At 41.8% G+C, this 15,314-nt stretch overlaps 1 protein-coding gene across 2 annotated transcripts in view; it reads right to left on the reverse strand.

Annotated features, from left to right (window-relative positions):
- Positions 1–293: 293 nt before the first annotated feature.
- The window catches only part of LOC110307476, a 34,864-nt gene continuing 19,843 nt past the window's right edge, over positions 294–15,314 (reverse strand). The window contains exons 4-8 of one of the 2 annotated variants that reach the window (XM_021179706.2): positions 13,960–14,081; positions 11,686–11,796; positions 7,803–7,909; positions 3,481–3,571; positions 294–552 (exon numbers count right to left, since the gene is read on the reverse strand). In XM_021179706.2, the coding sequence (XP_021035365.1) occupies positions 436–552; positions 3,481–3,571; positions 7,803–7,909; positions 11,686–11,796; positions 13,960–14,081 (548 nt within the window). In that variant the 3' untranslated portion in view covers positions 294–435. Of the gene's footprint in view, positions 553–3,480; positions 3,589–7,802; positions 7,910–11,685; positions 11,797–13,959; positions 14,082–15,314 lie in introns of both variants that reach the window. The other variant, XM_029484427.1, reaches the window with a different exon arrangement.

Here is a 15,314-nt window from a genome sequence, read left to right on the forward strand (position 1 = left end):
CTTTACCCAAAGTGTCTACATATTATTTCGGGGATCTGTCTAGTTCCACCTTTTTCTAGAAACCTTTAAAAATAAAAAATAAATTAGTCCTATCCTAGCATGGCTCGTTAGAGACATAATAATATCAGATAGTGAGACCTTCTGTTTCTGCCTTCCTTGCATCAAAGAAGCCACTGTCTGGCTTCCTAGAGGTCATGTTTGGATGTGACATATAAATTAAACACAGCTAAGCTTGTGTTTGTAACAAATAAAAGAGCAAACAAAACATTTCAGATATATATATTTTAGTTATCTTATCATAGTTTATTTATATCCACATACGACTACTGCATATGCAGAGTCACACAGAACTAGTTAGTTACTGGCACACAGTCACGTTTGCAAGGGAATATACAAAGCATATGCAGGGTTAGGTATCACTAGGTTGCTTTGGTGCTAGAGAACCTTATATAAATGGATTTGTTGAAGAGCTTCTAGGTCAGTGTCCCTTTGTGAGTACACATCCAAGTTCAGAGGAATCTCTTCCACCCAGGAGGACAGCTGCACATTAATCTGTGGGGAAAGCATAAACATGAAACCCTCAGAAAAGTCCTGCTGCTCAGAACGTCACAATATTAACCTAAGTAAGTCACACGACACATTTTTTTTATTTTATGTTTATAAATATTGTCTTCATGCATGCATGTGTACTATGTCCATGCCTGATCCCCAAGAAAGCCACAAGAGGGAGTCAGCTTTCCTGGAACTGGAGTCATAGATAGCTGCGAACTGCCATATAGGTGCTGGGAACCAAATGCAGGCCCTGTGCTTTAGAACGGCTGAACCATCTCTCCAGCCCCTACACCACAGGACTAAGTTTACATAGTACCATATGAATAACTTGTTTTACTCTTATTTTGGAACTTGAAAATTTTTTCACAATTTTCTACATATAAAATGCTTATAGATTTATTTATGTCTATGAGTGTTGTGCTTGCATGTAGACCATGAACCACCAATGGGGGCCTGGTGCCCATGGAGTTCAGAAGACAAATTATCCTGGAACTGCAGTTCTAAATGGTTGTGAGCCACCATGTGGGTGCTGGGAAGTGAACTCAGGTCACCTGCAAAGGCAACTAGTGCTCTAACTGCTGAGCCATCTCTCCAGCCCCTAGAGTAATTATTTTAATGTAAGTAGTGTAATAGTTACCTCGAGGATTATATCATCAAAGACGAAAACAATGGGAAAATATATAAAGTACAAAAAGGCTGTTCTCATTCCCACAGCACTGGAGAGGAACAATTTCCCTCCATCACCTGCACGAGACTGTCCCCTTCACACCATACACTTGAGCCTCTACAGAACTCTGGAGCCATTAGTGTATATCTCTGTTTAAAGTTATTTTCTTGTTAAGAATTCAGCACTTATCACAGACACAATGTGGACTGCTCTTCAGTCAACTGTCCCCATCTGGAGAACCTAGGGGTCGAACCCCAGTTGCCAGGCCTGAACAATAGACAACTTCTTTCCTGCTGAACCACAGTGCTGGCTGAAGTTGTTTTCTTAACTGAGAAAGCAACAAAGTCACCAAGTCTAAGCTCTCTTCCACAGCCTTTAGTTTGAGGTTCTCTCTCCATGCCTCGGCTTCCCACACAGGAGTCAGCGACCTGCACCAACATGTCTAACTTCTGAAAGTTTTTAACAATTCATTGTATTTATTACATTATTTGTGTGCATGTCTACTCATGCGGCTGGCACATGCCATCTTTCTAGCCTTTTTTGAGACCAGGTCTTTTTTATATAGGCCAGGATGGCCTTGAAGTCATTCATGAATCTCCTGGCTGCCTCTGGTTTGCTGAAATTACAGGTGTCAATGGCTGTCTAGACAGATTTATGTGCATAATATTAAAGCTATTATTCTGGGGGCTGGGGAGATGTCTCAGCAGTTAAGAACACATGCTGCTCTTGCAGAGGACCCAGGTTGGCTCTTAGCACTCACATGTGGCTCACAACCATTCCTAAGTCATTTCAGGGAATCCGAAGCTCTCTTCTGACCACATGAGCACCAGGCCCACATGTGATGGCCATAAACACACGCAGGCAAAATGGTTATACAAATAAATAAATCTTTAAAAAAAAAACCCAAAACTTATTTTGGTAAGTAGAGCNCCCNCCCCCCCCCCCTAAATTGACTTATATATTATAATATATAGAGAAATTATATAAATTAGAAATTTAAAAGGAATACATTTGTTTTGTTTGTTTTTTTGAAAAAGTTTCACTATGTAGCACTGGCTGGGCTGGAAATCACTCTGCAGACCAGGTTGGCCTTAAATTCAGGCATTCTCATGCCTCTCTGCCTCCCAAGTGCTGGGACTAAATGCATGTACCATTATGCCTGACCAAGAATACATATTAAAAGGGATGTGTCTATGAGAATGGAAAATTATGGTAGGATCACACTACTGATGAAGCAGGTGAACTGGGGTAACTGCCTTCCTTTACACATTCCTGGATTACTTCCTTTGCTATAACACACAAAATTAGGGCAGGAGAGATGGTTCGATGTTCAAGAACGCTTGCTACACAGCATGAGGAGCAGAGCCCAGAGCCCAGGTGGTTCCCAGTCTATGTAACTGACAATTATTATGCATCATCACTGTGAAGTACCTAGGCCATGGATTTAAAAATCCCTGGACAACTCTGACGCCGCTGTAGCCCTTTATTTGGTGTGACGAGTCTCCATATGTAGCCTGCCTGCCCCCAGTGCATCCACCACCCTTCCGTCTGGGCTCAAGGACAATGTGACGATGTGGGTATTCATTTTTCCAGTTCAGTTTTTGAGAAGGGGGTTCGTTGATCAGGCTGGTCTCAAACCAGTAGGTTCAAGATCTTTCTGCCTCAGCCTTCCATGCAGCTGGGGTACAGGCTTGCTACTCTTCCTTCTTAGCTATGACGTGGATGTTAAGGCTCTTACTCACACTCAATAGTATTTACTAACCTTTAACTATGACCCCATAGTGATTAAAAATTGTGTAGAAAAACAAGGAAGTCTATATCCAGACATGAATTGTATTTCAGTGCTTTTGAGGGTAGAAGACAAACCACAAAGCAGTACTTTAGCAACACAGTTTTGGTATTTCTAGAATGTTATAATAGTTATCAGGGAAAAAAAAGTTTAGATAAGAAAAATGTTGAAGGGCTAGGGATATAGATCAGTACTGTGCTTGCCTGACAGGCAGGAGCCCTGAGGGGTGGGGAGGTTGGTTTTTTTTTTTTTTTTATTGTATTTTTTTCTCTGTAACCTTGGCTATCCTGGTACTCTCTCTATGGGCCAGGCCAGCTTCAAACTCAGAGATCTACCTGCCTCTCCCTCCTGGGTGCTGGATTTAAAGGCCCGTGCTACCACACCCAGCTCAAGAGCCATAGGTTTAATTCCTGCCACCATCCAAATCAACCAACCAACCAACCAACCAACCATAGGAAACGTAGTTACATACCTCGAGACCCATGAGAGAATCTTGGAGACTTGGTACTGTCACTAATAGTGATCCTTGTTTTCTTACATTATGGATGATGTAGTTCCAGGCACTAGAAAACATCAAAAACTGATATAATGAAATAACAGTGAGATCATATTGCATATTAATCAGAATAGAGATAGCTCTCTTGTTCAATGTCTCCTCTTTCTCTCTCATGATGAGGAGGAAAGCCACAAGCCTGTTCAGCAATCTGCTCTAAGTCATAGCCCCAGCCAAGTTTGGGGGTTCACACCTGGGATCCCAGCACTAAGGAAACTGAGGCAGGAGGCTCCTCTGGGGTTACAGGCCAGCCTGGGGTACACTGTGAGCTTCAGGGCACCATCCTTGGCTCTAGAATTAGGCTCCATCTGAACAAAGCAACAGCACACCCAACAAAATCCGGGATGTGGCCTTTAACATATAACCCAGCAACTGTACACTGCTATTTACACAAAGAAGTTAAAAACATGTATTTGCAAAATAATCTGTACATAACTATTTATTGTAGTTTTATTCATAATTTACAAACTTGGGAATGGATAAATTGTGGCATATCTAAACAACTGCAATATTGTTCAGCTCTAAAAGGAAATGTGCTCAAGTCATTAAGACACAAAGAACCTCATGTCTGTTGCTAGAGAGGGAACCTAACCTGGAAGGATTCTGGATTGGCTGATTCTAACTGTTACATGCTGGAAAAGTAAAACTATGGGTTGGTAAAAAGATCAGTGGCTGCCAAGGGTGAGGTGAGAGTACAGGACCAAGAGCTGAGCAGGGGATTTTTAGGGCAGTGAAACTACTGTCCATGTTTTAAGGCTGGGTGCATGTCACTACATATCAATACACACACACACACACACACACACACGCTGTGCAGCACCAAGAGTGAACGCTACTGTAAACTGGAGACTTCTGGTGACTATGCAGTACCCAAGACCCATCGTAAGAAGCACACTGTTCCGGTGGAAGGGACAATAATGGTACAGTCTCAGCAGGTGCGTGGGGCAGAGTGTACAGGAAATCTTTATCTTTTTTAAAGTTTTGCTGAGAACTCAAAACTTCACTATAAAGAGCGAAACAAAAGCCTGACGTGTCAGCTTTTATCAGACACTGGATTTTATTTTATTTTTTTGAATAAGGATGACTAAAGAAAATGCAGTCAGTATCTAGAAATCTAGATAGACAAAATGTGTACCCACAGGAAATAGAACCACAGCAACACAGTAGAAATTGGCAAATTTTCCAGTTCCTGAGGGGTGCTGGTAAAGTTACAAGGTCAAAGTACTGATATTAACAAGATGGGGATGTGGGTTACCGTAAAGGTTCTGAATAAGAGAATTGAAGTTTTCAGAATCACACAAGTCAAGCAGGATCAGCATCAAAGCCTTGTACTTTCTCCACAGAGCACATGAGAATCAGTCCTTCAGACTGGAACGAGGCTGAGACTGCTAGGGGTTGAGGAAGATGAGGAGTCTGGGAAAATCAGGGGCACAGAAGCCAGAAACCAAAAATAACTGTGTAGATGTGTATGGTGTGTAGATTAGATCTTTTAAACTCACGTTAAGAGTTAAATCATACCTCACCTGGCTGGCTGGAGTATTTTAGGGATGGAATTCCAACATTAAAGAGCATCTGCAGAGTTTGGAGGGACCAGCCAGTTCTATAGGATAATGAAATGGCCTGTCAGGGAGGTGTGTGTTTGCCCAGTTCTGTTTAACTCCCAGGGTTGATATACAGCACACTACACTGCATAGGTCTTGGTCTCCCACCGTGGGGACAGTCTGGGGAGGTGGGTGGGTAGCAGTATCAGTTGTACTTATTTTTGGTTGAGGCTATGGCTAGCAGGTATCATAAGTTTAGAACTTATTTACAAAATAATGCAACATTTGTTTTTTTCAGGATGCGAATGATAACCACCCAGCACTGTTTCAACTAGAGCTATCGTTGTTTAACGTGGTTCCTAAAAATTATGGACTTTACAAGCCCATTTAATAAAAAAATGAAAAACTAGATTAGCATGACTTTTTCATTTATCTGAGACACGCACGTCTCACAGAGTTCAGGATGCCCTGAACTAGCTATTTAGCTGAATTCACGGTTACAGACTAAAGCAGAAGTTGTGTGTCCTGGTACGGCATGGGTCCAGGAACCCTGCCCTAGAGGCAATCAGAAACACTCAAGTTGGGTGGGCTCTACTCTCCTTCCGGGTGGAGAAGATGCATCACCTGGAAGCCCAGCGTGTTTATTATACACAGTTGAACAGGTTACTGCATGCAGCTGGACAAAAAGGGAGATTACTACATACAGCTGACAAGAAGACAGGTTTAGCTAATCTCACTAGGGGCAGCCTCACTAGGGGAGCAGTTTCCAGGCTGTGAACATCCAGGGGTAGAAAGCATGGTAGTTATTTTCTACATACACTATAAATACCTGCATAGGGACAGAGGAAAGCCTTATCATTCTTATGAGTCTAAGGTGTGGCATCCTTGACATGGCCACGACCACATCAATAACACACATTCACCCAGGACTTCACCGTCCCTAAACAGAAATAATTAAATAACATCATATAGCTTGTTCAGTAACTCATGTAGTCTCTATGAATGAATATATGAAAAAAGATGTTTTTATTTTTGTTTAGAGTCAGGGTCTCACAGTGGAGCCCTGACTGGTCTGGAACTCAGATCTGCTTGCCTCTTGGATCCTAGTGCTGGGCATAAAGGCGGGCGCTACCACACCCATCTAAATATAGATCCCACCCTGCACCCACAGTTCACCAACAGCTTTCAACATTTTTCAGCATTTGAAATCTATAAATCTCCAAAGTGTTTAACATTATTTTTCTCTCAGTGCCTCATTAGTATACCAGTGACATTATACTCGTCAACAATTATATGTTTTTCTTATCTGCAAGTAAATTTAAAAGTAAAAAAGCTGCTGATGTGGTGATAAATGCCTGTCCTGTCAGCATCAGGAGGCAGAGGCAAGAGGAATTCAAGTTCAAGGCCAGTGTGGGCTGCACAGAGAAGTGATCAGACAGTTGCTACCTTCTCCACCAGCTGGGGAGTGAGATAACTCCAGGAACCTGTTAGAGGTTCCTTCCTCAGCTCAGGGACACTGTTAGAGGATGTAGCAAACACAGAATTAGCTAGTTTTGAAGGTTAATATTCTCATCCTCTCTTTTAAGCCTTGGTTACTCCATACTATTTTATGATCGGCGTGATAGCTAGTGTTAACTGTCAATCTGACAGAATCTGAAACAGCTGAGAAGAGGGACTCTGGGCTAGCTGTTAGGGTGTTATTTTGATCAGATTAACTGAAGAGAGCTGGGCTAATTAGCATGCATTTACTCTCTGCTTCGCATTCCTGAGTGTGGATCCACTCCCCATCATCAGACAGAAGGCACTGAGCACCCAAATAGCCTTTCTCCCTTACCTTGCCTTTGTCAGGCTTCACCACCACAGCATCAGGAGAGGAAACTAAGACAACAGATTAGCACAATGACAGCAAAGAACAGTACCAACCCCTGGGAGCTGCTATTTAACTATATCCTAAGTGGATGTGGGGGTCATACTACCATTTTAGATCCACCAAAAAGTACATATTACAAGGCCCACTGAGATGGCTCAGAGGGTGGTTTACATAAAGCCCGACAACCTGAGTTTGATACCCAGAACACATATGGTGGATAGAAGTGACTTTTTTTTTTTTTGGTTTTTTGAAACAGGGTTTCTCTGTGTAACCCTGGCTGTCCTGGAACTCACTTTGTAGACCAGGCTGGCCTCGAACTCAGAAATCCGCCTGCCTCTGCCTCCCAAGTGCTGGGATTAAAGGTGTGCGCCATCACGCCCGACTCAGAAGAGACTCTTGCAAATTTCTTTTGACTTCTACACACCCACTCTGATGAGCACAAATAGATACATGTAAACTTAAAAAATTAAATACATTTTACAAAATCAAGTGTCAAAAATTTGCATTTAATCTGTTTCCTTATTAAAATAAGTTGATATCATGTACAAACGTGCCAAAGAAAAAATAAAAATATTAATAAAATCAAGTTGAGCACTGGATGGTAGTGACAGGCTTAAGTTTGAGGCCAACCTGGTCTACAGAGTGAGTTCTAGGACAGCTAGGACTACACAGAGAAACCGTTTCAAACAAACAAAAACAAAAAACAAAAAAACCAAGTTGAGTTTGTCATTTTAAAATTAGCATGAAAACATTTCTACCTTACCAATCTCTTTTCATACCTTGCTGGATATATTTTAATAACAGTTTTCTTGCTTCAGTAAATAACCTACCTGGCCTGTTGAGCCTCAGTAAGAAAATATTCGAAGACATTATTCATTACAATGACATCAGCAGTTTGCAGAAGGGAACTCTGGGTACAGATGTCTGCATGAAGCACCTGAAGAACGAGTGTAGCATGTAAGATGTGAGAGGACGAGAACAGCAGAGCGAGCACGCAGCCACACAGGAGATGCCCGCTGGCTCAGCGGTGCTGTGAGGCCCAGAGATACCTGGTATCCAGTAAAGCCCAGAAGCTTGCAAAGAAGACTCGCTTTGAATGGAATTATTTGTTTTGTTATAATTGTGTCCCCCACTTGCTGGTTATTACTTTTTAATGGAGTTTAAAGATTTTTCCATTATAATTACATTGTTAGGTTTAAGAGTCAAAAGATCCAGGTTTCAATTATGGCTCTGTCCAACTAGATTTGTACTCTTGGGTAGTTAATTTCTTTTTTTATAATGGTTATCAGTCCTGTTGATACAATATAAAAATTATGGCTCAACGGTTAAGAGCATTTACTGCTCTTACAGAGAAATGGGGTTTGGTTCCCAGTACCCACACGGCAGCCAACAGCTGTCTATAACTCCAGTTCCAGGGGATCCAATGCCCTCTTCTTAACTCAGCTGGCACCAGGCACACATGTGATGCACACACATCCATGGCAGGCAAAACACTCAAAACACATAAAATAAAATATAATCTTAAAATACACCCACACCTCTCAAAAACCATTAGAGTAAATTATAAACTGTCAAATCTGTCAAATATTTATCTGTCCTATGCTAACTTGATTCTAACACTCACCTGAATATTATTACCTGCCAAAAACGTAAGCAAAAAAATTGATTTAAACCCTACATAGGGCTGAAGAGCTGGCTCAGCACTTAAGAGCACTGAGGTCTTCCAGAGGACACAGGTTCGATTACCAGTACCCACAGGGCAGCTTACGGCCTTCTGTAACTCCAGTCTCAGGGGAACCAATGCCCTCCTCCGATTTCTGTGGTCTCTAGGCACCACATATGGTGCAGACATATGAGCAGGCAAAACACACACATAAAATAATAAAATAAATAAATCTTTAAAAAAACCTACATAACTCGAAAACGTAACATAATCATAATTAAGGCTTCGAAGACCACAGGGACAATAACAAGAAAATACACTTATTTGATCAGGAGTAAAAAAATAGATTTTACTTTGAAACAGAAAAACTAATGTTTATGATTTATTTTCAGATAAATACTCAAGCACTACAAATATGTAATATGCAAGGTGTTATATGGTCTGGTTTAAAGAAACATTCTTTCTTTTAAATAATAAACATTCTACACTTAAAAAAATTCACTTGGCCTAGAACCTTTAAAGACAGTTTTGACACAATCATCAATGAAAAGAAAGACAGCTGGGCCAGAGAGACAGCTCAGAGGCTAAGTCCGGCTCTTGTCACTAACAACCCAGTTAATTATTGCAGACATTATAAACATGCAGCCTAGCTATGCAACAGATATGTGAAGTAGTCAGTAGTTTTATCTTCATTCTTCCTTTTTTCCCCCATTTTCTTCATATTTTTCTTCCTGTACTTCTACTACACAGACTGGGAAAGAAGAATCTGAAGGCTCAGTTAATCAAGGCAGCCAACACAAATCTCTCAGGGTTCCAGCGTGGCCTCTGGACTGATGGCAGTACAGAAGCAATAAAACAACCACACTCAAGCAAAATGTAGTGGGTACCTTTTTTTCTACACAAGATACTGTAGAGGGAGACAAACCAGGCTAAAAGAGATACAGTATCTGTGCTCAAATGTGTGACACAGGAGTAATGTGACAAACACCCCAAAACAACTGTCCTAACTCCCCAGTGTATCAGAGGAGTAAGCAGAGAGCAAGGATAGGAAGAGGGAAAGCCCAGTGCCAGCCTGGAGGAGAGGAATGGGAGGGAGGCTGGGAGACAGGACAGCAGAGCAAGCACACAGGCAACACACACACACACACACAGAGGCAACACACACACACACACACAGGAAATTGAAAAAACAAACAAACAAGAACAAAGAATTCGCCTGAAAGGGAAGATAGGTTTCAACATATACTATTTAAAATAACTACAGAAACCGTTTTTGTTGATTTTAAGAGCCTTCAATCCAGTATTTATCTACAACTTCGGGGGAGAGGGGTGTGGTCATAGGGTGGTATAAAAAGGCCCTGAGCTTGAGGCCACACTGGAGAAAAAACAAACAAACAAACCAAGTTTCTCACCAAAAAGTTACTGAAGGTAGCCATGAAGTTACATATCAGAAAAAATTACATGGGTGTGTACTGAAATAATTTATTTTGAAAAGTAATAAAAGAATTAATAAAAATATAAACATTTTATATATCTTTATCATATTAAAAACCAGAAGCAAGCACTTTATTATTATTCTTTATTAAGTATGATTCTTCAGAGGTCTTAATTTTTGTTTTTGTTTTTTGAGACAGTTTCTCTGTATAACCCTGGTTGTCCTAGAACTTGTTCTTTAGTCCAGGTTGGCCTTGAACTCACAGACATCCACTTGCCTCTGCTTCTGAGTTGGAGTCATAGACAGCTGTTGCTGTGTGTGTGCTGGGAATTGAACCTGAGTCCTCTGCAATTCTTGACTGCTGAGCTATCTCTCCAGCTCCCAATGAGTTCTTAATTTTTAAATCTCAATCTTCAACTTAATAGAAATTTCTATTAAGTATGTGATTATTACATAAGAGCAGTTTGAGGCCAGTCTGGTGCACACAGTGAGTTCTATGCCAGCTAGGCTAAAGAAAAGAAAACCCATGAATTTTGTTTGCAGTTCTAGGGCCTGAATCCAGTATGTTGTGCATGGCAGAAAAGTATCCTACCACCAGCCTTACCCCCACCCCATAAACTTATTACCAGATAATGTATTTATGCTGATCACTTATCTCTACTTTTTTTTTTTTTTTTTTGAGACAGGGTTTCTCTATGTAGCCCTGGGTCCTGGAACTCACTCTGTAGGCCAGGCTGGCCTTGAACTCAGAAATCTGCCTGCCTCTGCCTCCCAAGTGCCACCACTGCCTGACTTATCTCTACATTTCTAAAATGAGGGTGGGGAAAAGAAACATCGTGGGAATATAAAATAACCTTTATCAGAAAGATAAAGTTTTCATCCTTCAACTTTTAAAAAATTTCCATGTCTGTGTGTCTGCTTGTTTGTTTGCACACCATGTGTGTGCAGGTGCCTGTGGGGACCAGAAGAGCATGCTGGATCAGATCAGGAGCAGCTGATCTTACAAGCAATTGTGAACACTGGATGTGGGCTCTGGGAACCCCACCTGGGTCATCTGTAAGAGCAGCAGACCCTCTTACCTGCTGAGCCCCTGATCTTTAACTCACTGAGTTTTTCCAATGTTATGCTGTCTTTAACATCAGAGATTGTTAATATTTTCTACATTGCCATGAGGAACATAGAAGGATCTTAGTGCAATTTCAAGGATCACTGCATTAGAAAACAGAACCCTCCAAAAAACCAAAACCCCCAAATCTTTTATGTTGTTACTTTTCTTTTACAGGAGAAAGGGGAACCCTGTTCTAGCCTAAGAGAAGCATCTTTCCCTAATGACCACTATCCTGTGACATTTACAGCAGCTCCTAGTGACAAGATAAGCAACCACGAGTGCTGCAAGCCCTTCAATTTCCAGTTTAATAAAATACACTGGCAGCCAGCCTCGGAGAGTTATTGACAGTTCCATTACCCAAACGGAAGAAAGAAAAGGAGGAAAACAGAGGAAACACTCTCTAGTAAGAGAGCCGGTCAACTCAGTGCATTCCCACACAGTAGCTGTGAGAATACAGAAGCAGTTAGGAAAGAGTCATAGAAGTAATAAAAAATATGGTAAAGGTACCTTTATTCTGTCACCGAACTGGTATTTCTTTATGATCATTTCCTGCAACTGGCAAAATTCTCCATTCAGCTCTACCCCACAGAGTTGCACTGCTGAGCTGTAAAGGTAACCCTGAAATGGGAAGACACGGCCTGTCACAAAATAGTCAGCTTCTAAGTATAGGCTGATGTCTGCCTGAGCTATAAAAACCAAACTGTTCTAAAACTCAGAGTTCAGAACTTCTCCCATCAGGGATTTGATTGAGGTTATTAATCTTTATTACATAGCTATATTTTTAAAGACTGGTTTGTAAAGTTTCCTGATAAACTGGGCATTTGGCAAGCTTGGAAACAATGCAAATGAGCCCATTCCTAAGCTTTGTGGATCTCGTCAGCCTGCAGAACCTCTGCGGAGGGAGGTTACGTCCAGGAGTCAATCCGTAAGGAATGCAGTCATAGCCACACACCATTTGGAAGGAAGGCAACCAGCCCAATCAGTGAACAAGAACAAGGAGAACTGCTGGAAACTGCCATGGTTCTGTCAGAGTAACAAAAGATAACCTGGAAGAAAAAGTCAGCTAATTTTGTCAGGTAACCTTCTGTTTAAGGGTTTGTTTGAGACAGAATTCATGCAGCACAGGTTGGCTCTGGACTTATCTTCTGGATGCTAAGATTAGAGATATGTACCACCATGGCTGGCTCCTGCAGATGACTGCCTACCAACACATGCAAAAACCAAGGTTGAATCTATAGCTTTAGCACACATGTTTACAATATTTATTTCTAACATGTTTCAAAGTGCATATGTCAATATTAAGGAATTTAGTATAGATTCAGCGATCTACTGTAGGAAAAAAATCAATATATTCACATTATCAACACTGATACTATACCTGTGACATCAGTTATTTGACATTACATTTTTTGCATGGCTCTTATTTGCTTTCCTTACCCTCCCTCTTTGTTCTCTCTCTTTCTCTCTCTCTCTCTCTCTCTCTCTCTGTGTGTGTGTGTGTGTGTGTATGAATACATAGGTCTATGTGCTCATGTGTGTGTGTGTGTGTGTGTGTGTGTGTGTATGAACACATAGGTCTGTGTGCTCATGGGCATGCCAGAGAATGGTGCCTCCCTCTCCTACCCTTCACCTTACAGCACTAAGATTGACAATACTCTTTAACTAAAGCTATGGGGCAAGGTGGGCAAAGCGGGTGCACTTACAATCCTCTCTCCGAAGGCTGAGTGAGATGCCTTCAAGGCCAGCCTGTGATCTGTAAGTCTCAAACCCAACCCCCCCCCCCCGAAACACCAGGAGCACTAGTAACAAAANCCACCAAACTGCATCATCTATGCACAGAACGTTTAAGCCAAGCATTAAAGAGTAAGTTTTTGCCTAAAGCAAGAAGCAATTCTGAAACCTGACAGCCCCTGCTCCGGGCAGGAGTCCCTACTGCTATGTCCTCCAGGGTTGGTTTTTTTGTTTGTTTTTAGCAAGTTCTAATGACAGCCAGAAACCATATCTGAATTTTTTTGACAAAATGATTTAAGAACGTCAAGTACTCATGACTTGAATTTATAACAAGAGCCACATTGATGTCAGATTTCAGAAACAAAAGAAATGTGCATGTTTTGGGACACAGAAAATTGGACATGATGTATTCTTAGATGTCACCATCACCCAGTGTGTACACTTAAAAGACAAGGAAGCAGATATCCAGCGCTAGTAAAGGACTCGCTATGGCCACCCAAAAGTTTCTTAGGCCTAAAAGTTTTTAGTTTTTTGAGTTCTTATCAAAACGCACTGTATTGTTTTATTTTAATATAGCACAAAGAAAAAGAAGCCAGGCATGGAGACATTCTCAAGTTTGTGGCTGAGGCAGAAGGATAAGGGCTTCAGAGTTATCTTCATCTACATAGCGATTTTGAGGCCAGCTGGGCCATATTAAAAACACACCCCCTCCCCACTCCAAAACAAAACAACAAAAAAGGGGGAGGGGGTAGTAAGTGGGGAGGGGAAAGGAGAGAGTCAGCCACATGGTCTATTCGTTTATAGCTGTCATTTGTGTTGTGGGATGAACCAGGAGAAAAAATTGGACAGCTGGGGCCGTCTCTGAAATTCCAAACCCAATTATTACCATCAAGCAGAGTTTAGGAGCCTGCCAATGGATCCTATTTTAACCTTATCCTGTTACTTTAATAATAAAGCCAAGCTGTCACCTTGGATGGTGGCAGGCAAAGCTGTCACTAGCAGGAGAAAGTATTTTCCACATGTTGAGTATGTCCACAAGCTGCACTTTACCCCATAAAGGACTGTGCCAAGTCTGGAGCCAACGTCAACCAAGACCTTTCCTGACAGATCAGGGAGTACATGATGATAAATGAACTTCAACTCCATGAGGGAGAAGGAGTGCGAAATAAATCCTGGAGAAAGAAGAGAATGAGCATCAAGTTATGCTTTTTGTTTGTTTGTGGCTTTTTTGTTTTTGTTTTTTTCTTTTTTTGAAACAAGGTCTCCCTGTGTAGCTCTGGCTGGCCTAGATCTCACAGAGCTCTGCCTACTTCTACCTCAGAGTTTTGGGATTAGGCCTGCACCACCTCACCTGGCTAGCTGGGGTCATTTCTATCCCTGTCTAACTAAGTTTTGCACCCCACCCTAGTTTCCATGGCTGACTGACTCTGGCTTTCCTCTGACCTGGAGGGAACTCAAAAGACTCACAGTATCATGTTCTACATAACGTCAGGAAGAGGAGCCATCTTGGTCAAACAACAACAACAACAACAACAACAGCAACAACAACAACAGCGTTCCCCCACCCCCAAGATGGAAACTAAATCGAAGCAGGTGGACCAGCCTCCAGGGAGAGATATGGGGTGTGCCTTTGTCTCAGAGGTGGGAGGGGCTAGGCCACCGAAGTCTCCCTTCCCTTGGATCCTCATCCTCACAAGCCCTCAGCACACCAGTAATTCCTCTGGGGGATCCTGAAGCTAGACAGACCCCTCGTCATCTGAGTACTTGTCAGAGTCACTCATGGTGACAACCATCTTAGATTCATTAGTTATCTGAGCTGCTCTGGGTGTCTAATCATCATTTATAACTTGGGGAGACAGAGGCTAATCTTGTCAAACCTAGTTGTATAAATGTTTACAAACCAGCCGTGTGCGGTATGGTGTGGCAGTTATTCATGGTTCAGCTTTTCCTCTAGCTCCCAGCCACATCTTTTTCCATCCTATGAATGTCATCTTTAGAGATGCGTCACTTGGGCAAAACAAAGCTCAAATAAACATTTCTCAGAGTGGCCCGTCTATTTTATCACCTTCTGGCTTGCTAAGCAGGGAAACTATCTCCCGGAAGTCAGCATGTGGTCTGTGTATCAGTCTCTCTTGAGCATGTGAAGGAGGAGGCATGTCCTCTGTTCTCAGTCAGTCTGATTAGTCTCTGGATTGGAGCTATCTCTCATTAAACAATCTCTAGATGTGAAAAAAGATTTCTAGGTAGGGCACTGAGTAAATTAATCCTCATAGATATTTCTTTACTTTAAAAAACAAAACTCTAGCCAGGCGTGGTGGCGCATGCCTTTAATCCCAGCACTTGGGAGGCAGAGGCAGGTGGATTTCTGAGTTCAAGGCCAGCCTGGTCTACAAAGTGAGTTCCAG

Source organism: Mus caroli, chromosome 12, assembly GCF_900094665.2.
Source record: "Mus caroli chromosome 12, CAROLI_EIJ_v1.1, whole genome shotgun sequence".
Classification (NCBI taxonomy): Eukaryota; Metazoa; Chordata; class Mammalia; order Rodentia; family Muridae; genus Mus; species Mus caroli.